The sequence below is a fragment of the Abramis brama genome, assembly GCF_963993115.1.
Source record: "Abramis brama genome assembly, chromosome: 3".
Lineage (NCBI taxonomy): Eukaryota > Metazoa > Chordata > Actinopteri > Cypriniformes > Leuciscidae > Abramis > Abramis brama.
This window is the reverse complement of record NC_139965.1, coordinates 33,313,706-33,333,687: the sequence shown is the minus strand read 5'-3', so window position 1 is coordinate 33,333,687 and position 19,982 is coordinate 33,313,706. Positions and strand designations below refer to the sequence as shown.

General features: G+C 36.7%; 1 protein-coding gene across 1 annotated transcript in view; it reads left to right on the top strand.

The window, feature by feature from the left end:
- The first annotated feature begins 175 nt into the window (after positions 1–175).
- The window catches only part of vps35 (VPS35 retromer complex component), a 29,987-nt gene continuing 10,180 nt past the window's right edge, over positions 176–19,982 (top strand). The window contains exons 1-13 of the mRNA XM_084109111.1: positions 176–306; positions 2,566–2,664; positions 2,853–2,949; positions 3,131–3,254; positions 7,625–7,807; positions 8,071–8,284; positions 9,607–9,690; positions 9,842–9,951; positions 10,138–10,234; positions 10,333–10,481; positions 13,588–13,795; positions 17,737–17,892; positions 18,258–18,380. Coding sequence (XP_083965237.1) covers positions 304–306; positions 2,566–2,664; positions 2,853–2,949; positions 3,131–3,254; positions 7,625–7,807; positions 8,071–8,284; positions 9,607–9,690; positions 9,842–9,951; positions 10,138–10,234; positions 10,333–10,481; positions 13,588–13,795; positions 17,737–17,892; positions 18,258–18,380 — 1,647 coding nt within the window. The 5' untranslated portion in view covers positions 176–303. The remainder of the gene's footprint in view (positions 307–2,565; positions 2,665–2,852; positions 2,950–3,130; positions 3,255–7,624; positions 7,808–8,070; positions 8,285–9,606; positions 9,691–9,841; positions 9,952–10,137; positions 10,235–10,332; positions 10,482–13,587; positions 13,796–17,736; positions 17,893–18,257; positions 18,381–19,982) is intronic.

The window sequence follows — 19,982 nt, the reverse complement described above, 5'->3', positions numbered from 1 at the left end:
TTTTTCTATATTAAATGCAAATTTAATGTTGTTCTGAGAAACTTTTTCGTAACACATTTCCTTCAGTTGAGTAATGACACGACCCAGCTACTGATTTTTATAGTAAATAAATGTATTTTATTTCTTAATGTTGTTTCTGCGGAGCTTTAGAGATGAATAACACAGCTGTCAGTCTCAGGGCTTGTTGTGTTGTGTGCGGGCAGTGCTCGTCATCATGAGGCGGAACAGCAGGAACAGCAGTCACATGACACGACACACTCACAGGGGGGTCATCCAGTGTTTCCTCTAACATATCTGATAATCATGGTAAGATATTAGGATCATCGTATGCATAGACTGTCTGCTGGATTCTTTGTATGCTCCGTTATGTTGTTTATAGCTGTCATAGTGCCAGAGACGCACTGATATCTCTTGACTGGCTGTTTAGCGTCTGTGAAGATAGCCGTTAGCATTAGCGTTTGAGATGCGGAGGCCTAACGTTACATGCACCTAATTATTCTCGTTTATTTCTTCTGTCTTGTTTTATTCTACCAGCGATTTAACATTCGCCCTGCAGGTGTAGTGAACTTGCAGCCATCATGTTTTGCTGTCATTACAATCCACAGGTTTTCAACAAAATAGGCTAATTTGAACTGCTAATCCACTAGCATTAGCCTTGTTACTTCATTACAGTTATGTTTATATAGGCATTTTTATTTTATTATTGTAATCAGATATCTAAGATACGTTTATATACAGCTTTTTTCTTGCATGCGCATTACATATATTTGAATAATAGCAATGAATTTAGTGTGCATAACATGAGCTTCAGTTTATGCTATTTGGTCACGGGTTCATTCATTCAGTTCGAACCAGATCATATCTTATGCTTACTGTTAATCATAACTCTTTTAAAATTGCTCTTCATGTCAAGTGTAACCGTTTGTTACTGTCACTAACGATGGGTCGTTTGGGCTTAAAAGGAAATGGAGAGATGACCGTAGATTGTTGATTCCCAGCCCGCAGGCCACTGACACTTCAATTATAGTTATTTATGCAATGGCAATTTCATTTACAGACATTTATTAGACACATCAACAGATTAATATAGCGTCACTGTTTCAATTCTTGAAGTTATACAGTTACTTTCTGAACTTTTATTAGCAAAAATGTGCCATATGACAATTAAAACAGTAACAGCAATGTTCTGCATATGATTATATGGTTATAATTCACATACTACATTTTTAAACATTATTTTTCATTTCAATTAATTTACAATTATGCACTTTTATGCGACTGGTTTTGTGACTATTTCTAGAATATTTGTACCGTGAAAAATACATTTGTCATGCCGCAGGACAAATTAATTGAAATATACAAGGCTAGAATGTGATTAAAAATCACCTAAAATGACCTGCTACAGCACTTGAAATTAAACTTTAGAACAATAGTGTATAAGTGAAAATGTCCTTTATACATATATACTTGCACTACTGTTCGAAAGTTGTGGGACAGTAAGATTTGTTTCAGCATTCAATAAAGACACATTAAATTGATCAAAAGTGACATTGAAGAAAGACATGCATAATGTTACAAAATATTTCTATTTCAATTAAATGCTGTTTTGAACTTTCTATCTTTCAAAGAATCTTGAAAAAAATGCATCACGGTTTCCACTGAAATATTAAGCAGCACAACCGTTTTCAACATTGATAATAATAAGAAATGTTGGTCACACTTTATATTAAGTGTCTTGAACTGAAATGTAACACTTGTATTAATAATTTGATACAATGATCTTATTGTGCACATGTTTTGACATCGTAAAAAATTAAAAAAAATACCTACATGTAATTATAGCTGTAAACATTTCTGTAATTACATCTATAATTACACTGTTAACCCACCCTTAAACCTTACCCGTATCCCGCAGCAAACAGGTTCTGGAATACAACATGAACACAATAAGTACACTGTACCAATTTATTCTTAAATGCAAGTACATAAAAGTTAAAGACACCTAATATAATGTGTGACCGACATGATCATTGAGCACCAAATCAGCATATTGGAATGATTTCTGAAGCATCATGTGACATTGAAAATTCAGCTCTGCCATCACAGAAATGAATTGCATTTTAAAATAGAAAATAGTTATTTTAAATTGTAATAATATTTCCCAATGCGTTCACCTTCTGAACATAAATGTAAATGTAATGGTTATGTAAATATAGTATTCCATCTAAAGTTTAGACGCACTTAACTGAATTTGTTTTTCATGATCTTAAAACACTTTTGATCTAAAGGTTCCAATGCTTGAAAGTAGTTTTGAAAGCAAAAAATTTTTTCTTAAAAAGATGAGCTGGACGACAAAACAAAACAAAAAAATACTGGGTGCACCTATTAAAGTTAATAATGAGATATTCTAAGATGTAGACAGTAATTTTGCATCCAAGCTTTTGACTGGAGAGACGCTAAAATTTTTATGTTGGAAAAAACCCCGCCAAAACCTATTTTTAATAATTTAAAGGTAGGAGACATCACATCCTAGTTTGATTGTTTGACTGCACCTGTTTATTCCAGCCGACCACACAGCAGTCGCCCCAGGATGAGCAGGAGAAGCTGTTGGATGAAGCTGTGCAGGCAGTCAAGGTTCAGTCATTTCAAATGAAGCGTTGTCTGGTGAGTTAAGTACATGCAAGATTACAACACGCTGCTAACCTGCATCCCAAGGCCATAGCAGTGTGATGTCTCTTGATTTGAACAAATTGGAAAATAAAACATGATTTTATTTATAGGCTGTTTCTCATGGCAGTGTGAAAACTTTGCCCTTAATCTCTGTTTATGAGCATTTATATTCCTCCATCCAGGACAAGAACAAGCTGATGGATGCACTGAAACATGCCTCAAATATGTTGGGGGAGTTGAGGACTTCTATGCTTTCTCCCAAGAGCTACTACGAACTCTGTATGTTTTTTTCATTGCATTATGTTCTTAATTTGAACAGACCACATTTGCACCCTTGAGTTTAACAGTAAGAATTTTCTTGAGTGTTAAAGAACGGTGTTCTGTTTTGTAATTTCTTCTTAACAGCTGCTATACACTACATGTTATCTATCAAGGTTTCATTTGATTATTGTGCTTGTAGACATGGCCATCTCAGATGAGCTGCATTACCTGGAGGTCTATTTGACAGATGAGTTCGCCAAAGGCCGCAAGGTGGCTGACCTCTATGAGCTTGTTCAGTATGCAGGGAACATCATCCCTAGACTGTGAGTATGTTAGTAAATCTCCCCAGTTAGTGTAACTGTAAAACATTTTCAAGATTTTGCCATTTTAGTCACATTGTAACAATGTAACTAAAATAAAATTGCCAATAGAGCAATCTGAATCCATTTGGTGATCTTAATGAGATAAGAAATTATTAAGAATTGAATGAGTACACTTTGTCATGAGGCACCGGCTGTTCAATATTTTCTCCCGCATATTCTCCCTTGTTCTCTCTTTCCCACACTCGCTGCTTTTCAGCTTGCCCAATTGTACCACCAGCTGTTTATCAGTGCCTTCACTTGTTGAGTTAGTAGCAAGTCAATACTTAATCTAACACCGTGACTCCCTTCATTCGTTCAATTATGCAGCGTCAATTTTCATTAACAGCGAACGTGCCCTGGGCAACATTTGTGTTCTTTCTTAATAGCACAGAAAGCTTAAAGATTAGATTTGCATGGGATGCTGATTCATTCAGTGTAAAGGAAGGGACAATTGCTCGTAATGTTATAGTATTATAATATTTTAGTCACCATTATAACATATTTCCAAAAGCTACTCATTTTTACTGAAAAGTTTAAACTGAGGACAGACTGTAAATGAATGAGTGAATGGTGTGTTCTAAACCTTTGATATTTCTGGTATTATGTAATAAATGTTCATGAGTGTGTAAATATTGTATTGCGTGATCTTGCCGTGTGGTCCTGTAGTTTAAAGACTCCACGTGGGATTGCTTACATTGCGCCTGCCTCTTGTCTTGTAAGACATCATGTAATTGGGGAAACCCATTAAGGATGCGCTCAGCTCAATCAGTCTTAGATTTAATCTAGTTTTAAAAAATAGGATGTAGTGTTGATGATGGTACTGAAATGTCTAACTTTGATACAATACCTTGAAAAATATAGATATTTCATACTGTTTTAGAAAGATAACGTAATTTACTTTTGATCAGACTTTTCTTATAAATATTTTTTTAATCAATTGAATCTCTGTTGTCTTTGATTCCTCAGGCTCTGAGGTGGATTATATAATAATAATAATTATAATAATAATAAATTACTAATATGTTATAATTATTGTTTCTAAGACAAAAATGGCTTACTATTGTAATACAACTGCACTGGAGCAGTACATTTAGCTTTGTTTGAATGTGAGCATGTGGATGGCAGAGAGAAAAATAAGATGAGGATGCGACTGAGAGCACAGATGGAAAGCTCCTTCATTGACTCTTTATCTTAATGAGGAAGTATGTGCTGAAACAGATTGGTGGAGTGCATCTGTTTGAAGAAACGACAGAAACCTTTAGAGAAAGGCCTATTTTAAACCGCATAGACAAAAAATGCTTAAGCAAAAGCAACCAGTGTTCATTTTGACAGTAAATTTTGATTTAGTTTTGGCATCTGAATTGTTTTAGTTTTAGTCTAGTTTTAGTCGACTTGATATCTTACGATTTTATTAGATTAAATCTAGATTTTATTTAGTCGACTAAAATCTATCAGCCAGTAAATAAGAAACAAATCAAATAAACACTATAGAACAGAACTACCTGCTTTAAGCTTGTCATGTTGGTCTAACAGTAGTATTTAGGTAAGAAATACTACCTACAGAAATGTATTAATTTGTTGTGTAAATTGGTAAAACGCGTGCAAATGCATGATCAACTTTTTGTCAATTCCTTCAACTGTCCTGGGCCATAGTGCAGTCCTAATTGTCAAGCCCTGTATTAGATTGTCGTTCCACACAGTTTACAAACGGTCTTGTTTTCCTTTAAATCAAATGTGAAATTTATCCATATGTCTGTTCTTCTCTTTTCTTTTTTTAAAAATGTTTTATAAGACATGCAGCAAGTGTATGCTATTGACCCACCGGGTAGATCAGTATGTTGCATTCATATATGCGCACCTAACCGCCCTACAGGGTCAAAAATTTAGGAGCACCTTAATTTAAAATAACAGTTTTTTATTATTATTTGATTATATCACATATCATATTTTAAAATATATTCAAACAGAAAACAGTTATTTTAAATTGTAATAATATTTCACAATATTGCTGTTTTTCTTCTTTTTTTAATGAAATAAATGCATCCTTGGTGAGCAGAAGAGACTTATTTTGAAAACATTAAAAATCTTACCGATCCCAAAATTTTGAATGGCAGTGTATACATATATTATGTAAACAAAGACTTCTATGTTAGATGCGATTAATCGATTTGACAGCACTAGTTATAATCAGTGAAGTTGTCTACACTACACAATGGATTTACATCATGTCTACACTTCATTTGTTTTATTGAGAGGATTCGCTATCGTGCAGAACTCAGCACTGGACTCAAAATGTTGAGCGATGAGTGGATTCTGACTAATATAAACACCTCTGATTGGCCATTGCGTTCAAGAAATCTGGTGTTCCTTAATATTTTTTTTCAGTCGTACGTAATTTTAAGTTGCTCGGTAGAGCCCTGCTCTCTAAAACACATTCATTCTGATTGAATCTCTTCCTATCTTCCCTCTCTAACATTTTCATCTCATTCTTATTTGCTGATGAAAAAGTCAATAGATTTTGTTATAGTTTTTTCATCAAAAACTAGTTTGTTATCGTCTCGTTTTTGTGAAAAAATTTAATTGACGAAAACTGACATATTATACGTCACCAAACTTAACACTGAAAGCAAGAGCATAAGTACAGCCACCAACAATTTCTACCAAATAACAACTCCGAGTTTATACAGTTAACTAGATTTTTATTTTTTTTTATATAGAAAAGTGATTGCTGGGTTGCTCCACTGAGTGTGTCTTTTAATAACTGTCATCAGGAGTTGGCCATCATTGGTATAGGCAGCATAATTTCAGGCAGCATAGGTCGCTGACACTCACGTACAGTGAAATGTGCACTCCAGTTCTGACTCAACTGCGGCCTTTTCATGGCATTGTGCCCGCTATCAGTTCTGCCCACGCCTCTCATTAAAGGAATTGTGATTTAGTTTATAACTTATTATTAAGCAGCATCCAGTGCTTCTCTGCCTCCTCTTATTTCACTTTGCTATCTTTCTATATGGACTGCACTATTGAAGTGGTCTCTCTCTTAAATTAAAGTCTCTTAACCTGCTGGATCTTTTCAAAAAAGCCAAGCTGTAAAAACGTTGGTAACAGAAAAGGTCTGAAATGTTTATAGGGTCTTGAATTCATTGATGAAGGACAGAAGAATCTTCTGTAAAGACAGATGCCCTCTGCCAGGTTAATTAGGCCCTGAGGTAAATGGGCAGAGCTAAATGTATGTAAATTACATCATGCCATCAGTGGCACTTTGTCACTTGTGTGTGCCATTTCACGGTAAATGCTCTGATTCAGATTCTGTTTTGCTGTTGCTATAGACCAGGATTGGGGGTCCAACTTACAGTGTAGCCCATCCAAGTGGTTCAGTGGGTGTTTTTAATTTTTGTGTGCTGATGGGGATAATCAAACATTCTCTGCTAATCTGACATTCATTCTGGTGGAATCAGTTCATTCTAAAAGGTCTGAAAATCACGTTCATTCCAGCAAATCAGTTCAGCCTAAATTGCTCACCCTCTGAAATGTAGCATTGGAAAGCCTGAATAATAGGCTTATTTAATAGGTTTGCTCATATAAATGAACAGATTAAAAAAGCGATTCATTAAATATAGCTTTTTTTGTTCATTTGTATTGTTACATGTTAATTATATATAATTCAATATTATTGTTCTGTGAAGGAATTTAACAAAAAACTCTATGTAAGAAGCGTAATTAATTATCATTTTATCTGCATTTTTTTGTATTTTATATCCTGCATTGAATGTTTTAACGGACCTTGCAACAGCTGCGGTTTGTTAATGGCTAAAATCAGCCTTCTGAGACTATTGAAAGCCATCAAAAGGAAATCCTAAAAATGTATCAGGATTTAAAAAGAAAACCTTTCCCTGCCCTAATCACCATTCGATCAGTTCATCTGAATGTAATGATGTGGTATTAACTTAGATTTTTAAATTTGTATTAAATGAATTTGTATTTCCTCTAAACATGCTGGTACTATTACAAACGTACTACATCCAAATGGTAATTACTCTGCACAGACAGAATTCAAATACCAAAGTATAGCTAAATAAATCATCTGATTAAATCATGCTTAAATCATCTGAATTCAGTCAGACCCTCAAAAACAGGTGTGTGTGTGCTTGTTACTGTGGAGCTTGGCAGATGTCTTATTTCATTTTACATCGCTTGTGTTGCAAAAGACTGTTCTGATAAATGCTGCATATAGTACCGTTGTTATCTGTTTTTTTTTTATCTACTTTTTGTGGTCAGTGATTCATATTGCCCATTAACTTATTGCCCAATCCCTCTGTCTTACTTCCCAGGTACCTGTTGATAACTGTTGGAGTGGTGTACGTTCGTTCTTTCCCACAATCCCGCAAAGACATACTGAAGGACCTGGTGGAAATGTGTCGTGGAGTGCAGCATCCACTCCGAGGCTTGTTCCTCAGGAACTACCTGTTGCAGTGCACCCGCAACATCCTGCCTGATGATGGAGAGCAGGCTGAGTACGACACTCCGTATCTAATGGCTGTGATTGCACCTCAAGTACCCCTGAGTGTTGTGACTCCCACTGAGCAATTTAAATGATACCGTAGTATAATCCCAAGTGCTATGTTACAATTTAATCCATTGCTAGAAAAGGCTTATTTTCCCACAGTCAGTGCTTACGGAGCACTTAGACAGCTTTTGACTAAATGAATCACTAGAAAATCTCATTATCTGCTAAGGATTGAATGACTAACCCAATGTGGTTTCCTGTTTGATTTAGGGAAGAGATGACCGGAGACATTAATGACTCCATTGACTTTGTCCTGCTGAATTTTGCCGAGATGAATAAACTGTGGGTGCGGATGCAGCATCAGGGACACAGTAGGGACCGAGAAAAGAGAGAGAAGGAGAGGCAAGAGCTGCGTATCCTTGTAGGGACTAATCTGGTCCGACTGAGCCAGCTGGAAGGCGTCAATGTGGAAAAGTACAAACAGGTGTGTTTCATTTTCAGTCCTCCAGTGCAGATTTATGATCTTTCTATAAAAAAACCCATAGGGCTCATTTAAAGGGTTAAAAGGGTGCATCGAAATTAGATTTAATCTTGATTACCTGTTTATTTGTGGCAAACACTGGGAACCTCAATCTAGCACTTAGCATAATCACTGGGGAAAAGAGCCATTGATGGCATGACAACTGCGTGAAGAGGTTACAGCATCTTTTGAAAGCTGTTTGTTAAAGCACTCGATGTTCACGTTCATGAATTAACAACGTGATGGACTCAATTTGGTCTCATTTGATTTTTTAATTCAAGCACCCATACATATGCATCACACTGTGTGTGCAAAGCAGCTTGTTAGATGTACTTAAAGCTATTTAATCAGAAGTAAATTACATTTTTTATTTATAATGAAAATTTATAATGAAAATTTTACATTTTTCAGTGATGTGGCTAAATTAAAATTCTGTATTTCACCTTCATACTTATAGCTAATGGCTCACAGACTCATGTAGCTGGTTCATATTTCTCTTAAATGGATGGTTGGGAATCTATGGCTTGCGAGCCACATGTGGCTCTTTGACAAAAATCATGTGGCTCGACCAATTTGTGTATGCCGTGCTGTGCACAAGACCAATAGCAAACCCAAACTTTGAATAGTAGTGTATGGCAGGGCCGTTTCCTCCAAGGAGGCAAGAGAGGCAGTGCCTCCTCAAAAAATTGGATGAGAAAATAATCCATTTTAGAAAAATAAAACAATGTAAATATTGTGTATAAACAAGTGTATAAGTGTATAAATCACTAGTTTTTCTAAAGTATCACTGTCCAACAGCGACACCAGAATGTAAAGTTAAAGCAGGAGTCCGCGTATCTCTTGCCTCCCTTGAGCCCTTTGAGATTTATAAGACCCCCTAAAGCAAGTGGTGGGTTTGGTGGGGGGTAATTGAGGACGAGTGAGGGAAAGTCACTTGAGAAGAGGCAATGCCTCCATCGCTCTATGATTGGATATTATTAGTTTGTGCGATAAATCCCGCCGCTCGAATGATCAAAATGATGGGAAGACTAATTAAAGCGTAAACAACTCAGATATCACCACTTTTTCACATCTAAATTAATCTTGAAATGGACTGAAAACATGATGACTGTATGGATCTTTAGTGAGCAATCAGCTTGGTGAAATTAAAATTAAAAATTGTAATAATGCTGTATACTGTAGGCAGAAATTTGTAGACTTGTGCTGTGATTTGCAGTTATCTTGTTTGCAAAAGAGTTTGGCAGCACTAACTTGGCATACAGTGAATATGTGTCGTCTCCACACAGATCGTGCTGTCTGGGATCTTGGAGCAGGTGGTGAACTGTAGAGACCCTCTAGCACAGGAATACCTCATGGAGTGCATCATACAGGTACAGAAATACCACACAATCACTCATCATCATGTTGTACTTGACTGAGGGAGTCTGTCTTTGAACATGCTCTCCTCGTTTTCAAGTAGTAGCTGCAGGCATGTCAAATTTAATGCACTCACAATTTTGTCTGCACTTTATTTTTCTGCAGGTTTTTCCAGATGAGTTCCACCTGCAGACATTGAACCCTTTCCTTCGCTCCTGTGCCGAGCTGCACCAAAATGTGAACGTCAAGAACATCATCATTGCTCTTATTGACAGGTATTTTTCCACTCATTCACTGTTAAGCTCTGACAGATGCCTATTATTGACATACATGATCTGTTCTTTCAAGTAAATGCCACTTGGTTTGTTATACAATGCAAAGAAATTCATACATTTTAGCATGGCTGAACTTTACAAACACCCATATATAGTGTCTTATTTTATTGTTGCCTCATCCCACAGGTTGGCCTTGTTTGCTCACAGAGAAGATGGGCCTGGAATCCCTGCTGAAATAAAGCTGTTTGATATCTTCTCACAGCAAGTGGCAACTGTCATACAGGTATGCTTTGGCTTTATTAAAATATTGAGTCATTTATTAAAATCACTAGCTCAAATATAAATGTTTAATGTTGCCATCTTTAATTTTTTCCCCATCAGTCTCGTCAGGACATGCCATCTGAAGATGTCGTTTCACTCCAAGTGTCTCTCATCAATCTGGCCATGAAGTGCTATCCTGAGCGTGTGGACTATGTGGATAAAGTGTTGGAAAGTACTGTGGAGATTTTCAACAAACTCAACCTGGAACAGTGAGTATTAGTTACACTGTTTTTCTCGCACCATTTGGCAGATCAGCACATGGTCCAAGTAACACCCACTCTCTTTACCACAGCTAGTGTGTTGCTGGATGATTGTAGTGCTCGATTTCTGTATTTAGTCCCATTTTGCATCTAAGGAACTTACTTGGGGACATGCCTATAAGACCTAATTATGCTGATCCTTTATTTATATTTCAGTTGTTGCTTCCCTGCACATAGTCACTGTGTTGGTGGTAATAAATGAATAAATATATGCAAGGAAGATAGGACCAATTGAAAATATTGCAATGTCATTTTTGGTTAGTGTTTTTATCTAGATTACATTTTGACCATTAAATCCAAGCCATCTCTTGATTCTATCAATACTAACATCAATATAATAATAATAATAATAATAATACTATCAATCATAAAATAAATCCATTTTATTCCAGTGGATTTCCATAGGATAAATAATTATTCACCCATTTTCTCTTGCGTTAGTGAAAGAACAGTGTTAGTGTTGCACGATATACCGGCACTAGAATGGTATTACGATACCCTGCTATTAAAAATTGTACGTTTTCACGTTTTATCAGTACCGGTACTTGACAGCATTCTTAATAAGAGCCGTAATTCATAATTTGTGTCAATGTCTGGCACATGTGTGTGCAGAGCTCTGCTTCCATTCCCTGCAGGGAGTATAATATACATGCCCAGTGCATGAGAAAATAAAGCGTGGGATGTGTTTGAGTTATCAGTAAGCCTCGAAAAAGAGCTCAAAGCACTACTCGCACTGCCAGGCTCAGATCTGAAGCGTGCGCACAGAAAGCTGTCTTTCAGACAGTATGATATTGCGAATTCAGTTCTCTTTCACGGATTATTGTGCTTGCTTTATAATCTATTTATTAAGAATCTGTGTAAATTAATTTATAGAGTGAAGACAATGCAATGCTTTTTTAAACATTTATTTAATTTCTTAATGCTACTCTTAAGTGGTGCAGGTATGACATCACTTCGCAGGCCAACCAGCAGTTAGCATCACACTGATTCCCTCGACAAACACCCAATAGGATTTCCCCATAGGTATTTGGGTTATCGCAAAAAACAAGCTCTGTGATCAACAAAAGTTAAGATTACACATTTTGTCCATCAAGATTATTATCACAGATGAACACAACTTTTATGAATTTTGAAGCCTAAATGCAGTCGCCAGAAGTAAAAAACTAAAGGAAGGCTATAAACGAAATGCACCACGGTCCCACAACTTCAGCGTCACCTACACTAAGCTTCCGACAACTCTCTCAGTTTTTATCTAAAAAGCATTTTCCCAGAAAGTTTGAGTTAGAATAGTTTATAAGAGCACGTTATACGCATAACAATGCTGTAAAAGCGGAGTTCACCTGTTCGGCGTGATGGCATTTAATGTCGTCAACAGCCTTCGTAGTCCCATTTAGCCACTTGTTAGCAACCGCCTTTTTTAGACTCATAACAGATTAACTCTTTCCCCGCCAACGGTTTTTTTTTTTTAAAGTTGCCTGCCTCTGCCAGCGTTTTTGACCATTTTCACAATTTAATTTTTTTAATGAATATCTGAACATACTGAACATACAAAAGAAAGAACAGACCCTCTGATTTTAAACGAAAAAAATCTTTTATTCTAGATTCATGCATTCTTTTTTAATCAACACTTTATCAATGTAAATTTCATAAATAAAGCAACATTTTGAGCAAAAACCTGAAAAAAATCATGTTTTTGTCACAAAAAGACTACATCCAGATCAGATTCAGAAAGAATCTTCGAATGATCGGAAGAAAGATAAGATAGTTCATCAACACCCCTAATGCTTCACAGTCCTATAGCTCGTCCTGGGTCGAGATTTCATTCAGTAACATAAGGCAGTTTTGATTTATATGCTGTTTATTGTTGATGATCGCGTTATTTTACATATGCATATGAGATCGCTTTTTTTTGCCATCTTTTTCGGATGTGTTTTAATCAGGAGATTCAGTACTCGTTCACGAGATGTGTAATAGTGCCCCTTATCATATAACAGTGAAAACACGGAAAGCCGGAAATTTCCGTCGATGGCGGGGAAAGAGTTATAAAAATAAGTGGGGTAATACTGATGTATTTTATGTCGTAGAATAAAACGTGAAAGTATCTTGAGCTTGTTCATCACAGACCTTATTTCAGCCATTTAACCAAAAACCCATTGACTTTGAGACGATGGAACCGGAAGTGCTAACTCGCTTCTGCGTTTTGGCCTACAAATTTACGTCACCCCTGCACCACTCTATAGGTCTACTGTAGCCTACCTGAAATTTTTTTTCTTAAATGTATTTGTCATATTGACTGTAAATTGCATCACAATACATAATAAATATTGAATAGGGTCTGTGCACTGTTTTTCAGGCAGAAATAATTGCAGATGTTTAATATTAGGGTTTTTGAAGAATATTAATAGAATACAATAACACAGTATTATAGTGAGCACTTCAGGGTTTTTTCCTAAAATATCATGGACAGCAGTTAAAGCACCTTGATCAAAGAACGTGCAGATATTACATTTAAATGTTGCTATAAAATGTTTCTTTGCTGTCTTTGTAATATGTTAAAAATAACTTGGGCAAATGCCTTTTTTTTTTGCTGACGTCCAAAATCTTTTCAGATACCCAGCAATTTTGAGGGTGGATGGGAAGCCACATAGACATGATGACTCACTGTTTGCAATCCCCCAGCTCAGGTCAATCATGTTAAGGGCTGGTATTTGTGACCAGCTGCCACTTCAGCAGATATCTTTGATATGTTGTGGTAATAATGTTCCACATTTGTAATGTCATACCTGAAATCTTACTAATTAAGTTTTGTAAATGCTGTATTTATTTATAAGGATGAATTGTTTCGCCCTCTTCAACATCTTGGTGTCATTTTGGCACATACCGGTAGCTATACTATGTTGCCTTGGTTATACAAAGGCCTAGCTATGTTTTTTTTTGGCCTGCCTTTCCTGCCTTTCAAAATACAGATGACCACAGTAGTAAGGTCAATCGTTGCTACATCATTGTACCTGCTTCTGTGAGTTAATGTTGGATGTCTTCGTGTCTTTCTGTGCAGCATTGCCACCAGCAGCGCGGTGTCTAAAGAGCTGACCAGGCTCCTAAAGATCCCCGTGGACACGTACAACAACATCCTCACTGTACTCCAGCTCAAGCACTTCCCACCACTCTTCGAGTACTTCGATTATGAATCACGCAAAAGCATGAGCTGCTACGTGCTGAGCAACATTCTGGACTACAACACCACCATAGTGGCCCAAGATCAGGTTTATATCACATTCAATACTTTTGGCAGTTGTGGTTGTTGGCTGTCAAGCTGATGTTTTTGCATGTTTCAAACAAAATCCCTGTACAGTGGTAATAGAAAGTTTGTGAGCCCTGCTAAGAATGTTTTTATCTTAAATTACATCGACTTGCACTGCCGTACAGACGTTTGGGGTCTGTAAGATTTTTAAAAGAAGTCTCATGCTCACCAAGACAGCATTTACTTGATCAAAAACACAGTAAAAACATTAATATTGTGAAATTGTATTAAAATTTTATTTTTATATTTTATTTTTATATCTTTTTTAATGTAATATATTTCTGTGATACAAAGCTGAATTTTCAGCATCATTACTCCAGTCTTCAGGGCAATGATCCTTCAGAAATCATTATGCTGATTTGCTGCTCAAGAAACATTTTGTATTATTATCAATGTTGAAAACTGCAGTAGTTGTGCTGCTCATTATTTTAGTGGAAACCATGATACATGGTTTTCAGGATACTTTGATGAATAGAATTTTTATTTTTTTAAACAGCAGCTTATTTGAAAATAGACATAGTTTGTAACATTGTAAATGTCTTTACTGTCACTTTTGGTAAATTGAATGCATTCTTGATGAATACAAATAATAATTTCTTGGGGGAAAACCCACTTTTTAAGATCAATGATATTATACCCACTCACTTTTACCGTCTCTAATTCAGCGCATTTGTCTGTTCGCTTTTCAGAGCGCCGTCAGTCAAATCCATTCCACTTGAGGAATTAAAATAACTATATTTTTTTTTATTAAAATTAATAAATTAAACTCCATTTCCGCTGAATCGCTACATTATATTTCTCAACGAGCCGCAACTGACGAAAGTAACCGCCCGTTGTACCTTTCCAGTCAAATATTGCGTTGCAAACATCAATAACAGCTTTAAGTTGTCATTGCTGGCAAATTACCGTATTAAGGGGATAATCCACGGATAGCTGTGCATTTAATGCACGACGTGGAGGCAAAGAACCGCCCGACGTTAAGTGGAGTTTAGTTTACTTAATTAAAAGGCACCAGAATGAAATGGTATTTACTCCAGTAACATTTTTCTGGGGGAGGACCCACCCACTTTTTTTTTTCTTCCGACGCCAATGTACTGACCCAAAAGTTTTCAATAGTAGTGAACATTTCTATTGGGTTAATGTTGTGTTTAGTTTTTGCCAAATTTAACTCTTCTCATTTAAACCAAAAATAAGTATTTTGGCTCATCCACATTGTCTTTGCCAAACATCAGGCAGGCAGCAGTGTTCCTTTTGGATAGCAGTGGCGTCCTTCCATGCACTGCACCCTGTTCTTGTTCAGTGTTTGTCTGATGTTGGACTCATGAACACTAACCTTACCAAGCGAGAGCGGCCTGTCGATCCTCAGATGATATCCAGATGAATAGATAATATTGACCTCCTTGAGTATTATGTGTCTTGATTTTGATTTTTTTTAGAGTAACAGTGGTTAAAGTTACTCGAATTTTCATCCATTTACACTTATAGTGCACCCAAACTTTTTTACAAATAGCTTTTAACGTAGGTATGAAATGAAAACTCATCCTGTCTATTTTCTAAATGCATGTTTTAGATCTTATTGTGAAGTATAATCTGTGAATGTTTCATTTTGAAAAATATTTCGACCTTGTAATGTTTAATCAAAATATCATAACGACCTGGTGGTGAAAACGACATGCTTCTCTCTGGTGACATATGCAGGACTCCTCCAATCGTTTAGTCCGCTTAAACTCCGGCACTGCAATCTATACTTTTGAGTGCAACGGCCACATTTCAAAATCCAATCAACAACCGATGCATAGAACCAGGTCCCCTCCCTAAATGTTTTTCTTTTCGATACTCTGTTACACTCAGATGCGTGTCACAATATGGAAGAAAAGATCTGTCGCTACTTCTGTTTCTTCGCAACTATAAAACTTTTCCAGCTTGGTAAGCATTAATAAGATCAGAAATACAAATGACCAAGCCATGGCTGACCTCACAACTGTATGGTGCAGACCAGAGTTTGATAGAGAAGATCCTTTCTTATATCTTCTTGTTCTTTCAATAGGGCAGGGCTGCTAAGCTCACATCTGATTTTTATCAGATTTAGGAAACATGCTAAGTTCATATATTTGTTTCTCTGAAAAACAATGCTACAGCCAGATATTTTACTTTGAAATGTGCGTTCTGTGCCGGAATGTCTGTTTTTGTTTTTGGTCCGTATGATCCCGCCCACTGACAATTTACCCAATAATATTTCAACACCCCGGTTTTTGCCAGTTGCTGGAAGACACAGCGTATTGCAGTCATGGAAGCCAGCAAACAAACTAGGTCAGAGATCGCAGATTCTGCCCGACCTAAAAAGCCTCGGCACCCTTCTAAAAATCTCTATGAACCGGAGCATATTAAAACACGGATAAATCAACTCATCAACTTGCGTCTCCTCGACTTCAGTTGTCAATTGCGCTCGCTCCTGTTGCTTGTCCTCAATCTGGGCGTCGAGTCCGAGCAGGAAGGGGGCAGGGGAAACTGCCCTCTCCAATATTATGAATTTGAACTGCAGTGCCCATTTCAATCCGCTAGCTGTCAATCTTACGTACTGCACCTTTAAATTAACAGATGATACTTTATTATATACTTCTCCAACAAAGATATTTACTCTTAATGTGATACTCCCATCACATAATGTTTGAAATATGTGAGCAGCGTTATACTGTTAGCGAACATCCCGACGCCACCCATACTACTGAGAGCGGTGTTTAGATGAATATGAAAATATTATGCGCTGCTCGATTTTCTTTTATTAAGATAAACACGCAACAAAAATGACAGCAATGATGAAATAGTGAAGAAAGCATTTGATCAAAGCAACAAGAATATGTTTGCACAAACTCTGCTATTCGGCACTCCAGTAAAGTTATGTCACGTTTATTTAGTCAATAAATAAGTGGAAAGGATCTTCTGATAGAAAGTTTTAATGTTGGTCAAATTTATGCAGATAAACAGGAAATTCTTAAGGGTTCGCAAACTTGCTAATGTTTGTATGTTCTTTTTGAGAATATGAATATGTAACCGATATTTGAGTCATTTGCTCCTCTAATAGTAAGTGTCTGACAGGTTCAGGTGGTTTATTCTCGGTTTCCTCATTTGTTATTACGCTGTGCACCGTGGGTTTAGAGCACTGGAGAGGTTTTTGATTGCTTTTGGCTTTAAATGCCGTTTCATTCTAGCCCAGGGGTTTTCTCCGCCTGCCTTTCTCTACCTTTTCAAAGGTGCTTTGTTTATTCTCCCTATAATCTGTGACTCCTGAAGGAAAGGTCAGCTATGACTCAGACAGGTCTGACCATAGTACCGAGGTAGTAATATATTGATATTCCTGTGTTGGAGAATGTTGGAGCTGCTCTGGCGTTTTCTGAGGTCTGTGCCAAAAAAGCAACATATTTTCATCGACTTGTTTGCTGAGCAGTTGAAAAGAGAGCATGGATTCAAATGGTTATGTAGTCAGTTTTTAGAAACAGATTTAGAACTCAAAATTGCAAAAAATACAAAACAAAATGACTGGATGAAGCCAAGCTATGATTAAATTATCCAGGTCTGTTCAGAATTGAGAGTGGTATGACTTCAGTCAGACTACAGCATTTACATGACATTTAAAAAAAAGACAAATTATTCCTTTAGTCTGACTTAAATCAAACTTAAAGTGCACTAAGTGTTTGCCCTTTACAGGGTCAGTAGCTTACTTATCTTTGCACATTTAAGATGGAGAGAAGAAAGTATTTTAAAAATCGAAAAACAAACTCTCCAAAGACTTGCTTAAATTGTATAACCTCAATTCAGATCTCTCTCCAAATTCCCAAGTCACTTTAGGTGTGTAAGCCACCCTTTGTTTTTTTCAGGCATAATCTCATGGCTCTTTCCTTGCAGGTTGATGCAATCCTGAGCCTGGTGTCTACGCTGATCCAGGACCAGCCAGATCAGCCTGCTGAGGATCCTGACCCAGAGGACTTTGCAGAGGAACAGAGTTTAGTGGGCCGCTTCATTCATCTGCTGCATTCAGACGACCCTGACCAGCAGTATCTGGTACGCGGTCTTTCCTCTTTTACTCACTCCTTTCATCATATGACAGAGAAGGGCATTGTTAGACTCTATTCAAAGAAGTCTATAAAAATGCACTGCTGTCAAGTACTCCTTATTTGTGGAAAAAGTACAGCATGTTTCTTTGATCATTTCACCAGTGCTGGATGCTAACGAGATATAATCCCCTTGATGGAACATCATAAGCAAATGAATGACAATGTCATGATTGTTTGACATCAGCCAGAACTAGTCTAATTAGCTCCCAGTGAAAGTGGTTTCATTCTGCATTCAATCAGTTGTTGAGATCATCTTGCTGCTTAATGAATTATTCAAATCGATTCATCTACTCTCTTTCGTGCCTCCCACAGATTTTAAACACTGCCAGGAAACACTTTGGCGCTGGGGGGAACCAGAGAATTCGACACACTCTTCCCCCACTGGTGTTCGCTGCTTATCATCTGGCCTTCCGTTACAAAGAAAACTCCTCCTCGGTATGTCCCACATTCAACCACGGAACATCCCACTCTGCCATGACGTTACCTAAAGCAAAGTGCTTGCTTTTGTCTACATGGCAACCTTAGAGGCAGTGTCCTAACTGAATAGGAACTTCATAAAAGCATGATTTAAGAAACTCCTAATTGGCAGCACCTCTGTTGGCGGTCACATACACATGTGACAATAGTGCTCCAGTAGAGCAGGGGTTTTCAAACTTTTTGATGCTCAGGACCCCCATGATGATCCCCTTAATAAAATATAATGGCAGCTATATATTCTCTTGAATCAAGACACATTTATACTGTGTATAACAATATTAACCGTGATAAGAACACAAGAAGTTTATTGTATTGTATTATAACAATACAAAAGCAACTTTTTCAGGTTTTGTTTTTATGTAATAGAATAAAGTGAATGTACTGTGATTCAGTCAAATGAAATGGCTATGATTGATGTCATGATTTCTGACCAGAACAAAATTGCTAACTTTTATTAATTGGGTATTACAGTATATTAAAAATAATTGCATTAAACATATTAAACTAATATCTAAAGTGAACAGATCTAAGAAATGCATTTTATAAAATCTTTTCTTTGGTCCCCCAAGCATACTCTAGTTTGAAATATTTTAGTGTTAGCTTGTAGTGCATTGAGGCCCGATATACTCACGGCGAAGTTCTTTTTTGTTCTTTGTTTTGGGGTAAAATGTTTGAAATATGTGAGCAGCGTTATACTGTTAGCGAACATCCCGACGCCACCCATACTACTGAGAGCGGTGTTTAGATGAATATGAAAATATTATGCGCTGCTCGCTTTTCTTTTATTAAGATAAACACGCAACAAAAATGACAGCAATGATGAAATAGTGAAGAAAGCATTTGATCATAGCAACAAGAATATGTTTGCACAAACTCTGCTATTCGGCACTCCAGTAAAGTTATGTCACGTTTATTTATATACCGCTTTATACAATAGATTGTTTTACTTACCGTCTTAAACATGAAAAAACTGTGTCAATCTCTCTTTCACTTTTTCAACAATTAATAAATTAAGAATTACAACTTAATTTTCTACTATACAGCGGCTCTCTAGTATGTTTATGTTTTTACTTGCGGACGTCCGACCTTGAGGGACTGAACAGAAGAAATTAGCCAGAGAAGATTTCCATGTCAAAGAAGGCGGAGCCTCAGAGCACACCTACCTATTAATTACGCAATCGCCACGGACCAATTCCTGAGAGAACTTTTCCGGAAAGTTTGCTTTGGCAAGCTGTTTCGAACTCCCGAAACGAACACAAAACTAACTTCGTTTTGGCCTGATTTTGTTCAAAATAATGTCACACCAGTTCGTTCGTTCGATTTCGCTTGAAATGTATTTGGGCCTTTACTCTAATAGAAAAAAAAATAATAGTTAACTTTAGATTAGGTAGGAATATTTGTATCAATATGATTCAGAATTAAACATTTAGTTTCTCAGCTTTTAGTTTATTTTTATATTCAGGTCGGCAGCTCACTAGATTTGGTAACAAAGCCACTGTGTAATTACACACCTGTATAAAATATAGAAGAAAATTTGAGAGATTTTTTCCTTCAGTTTAA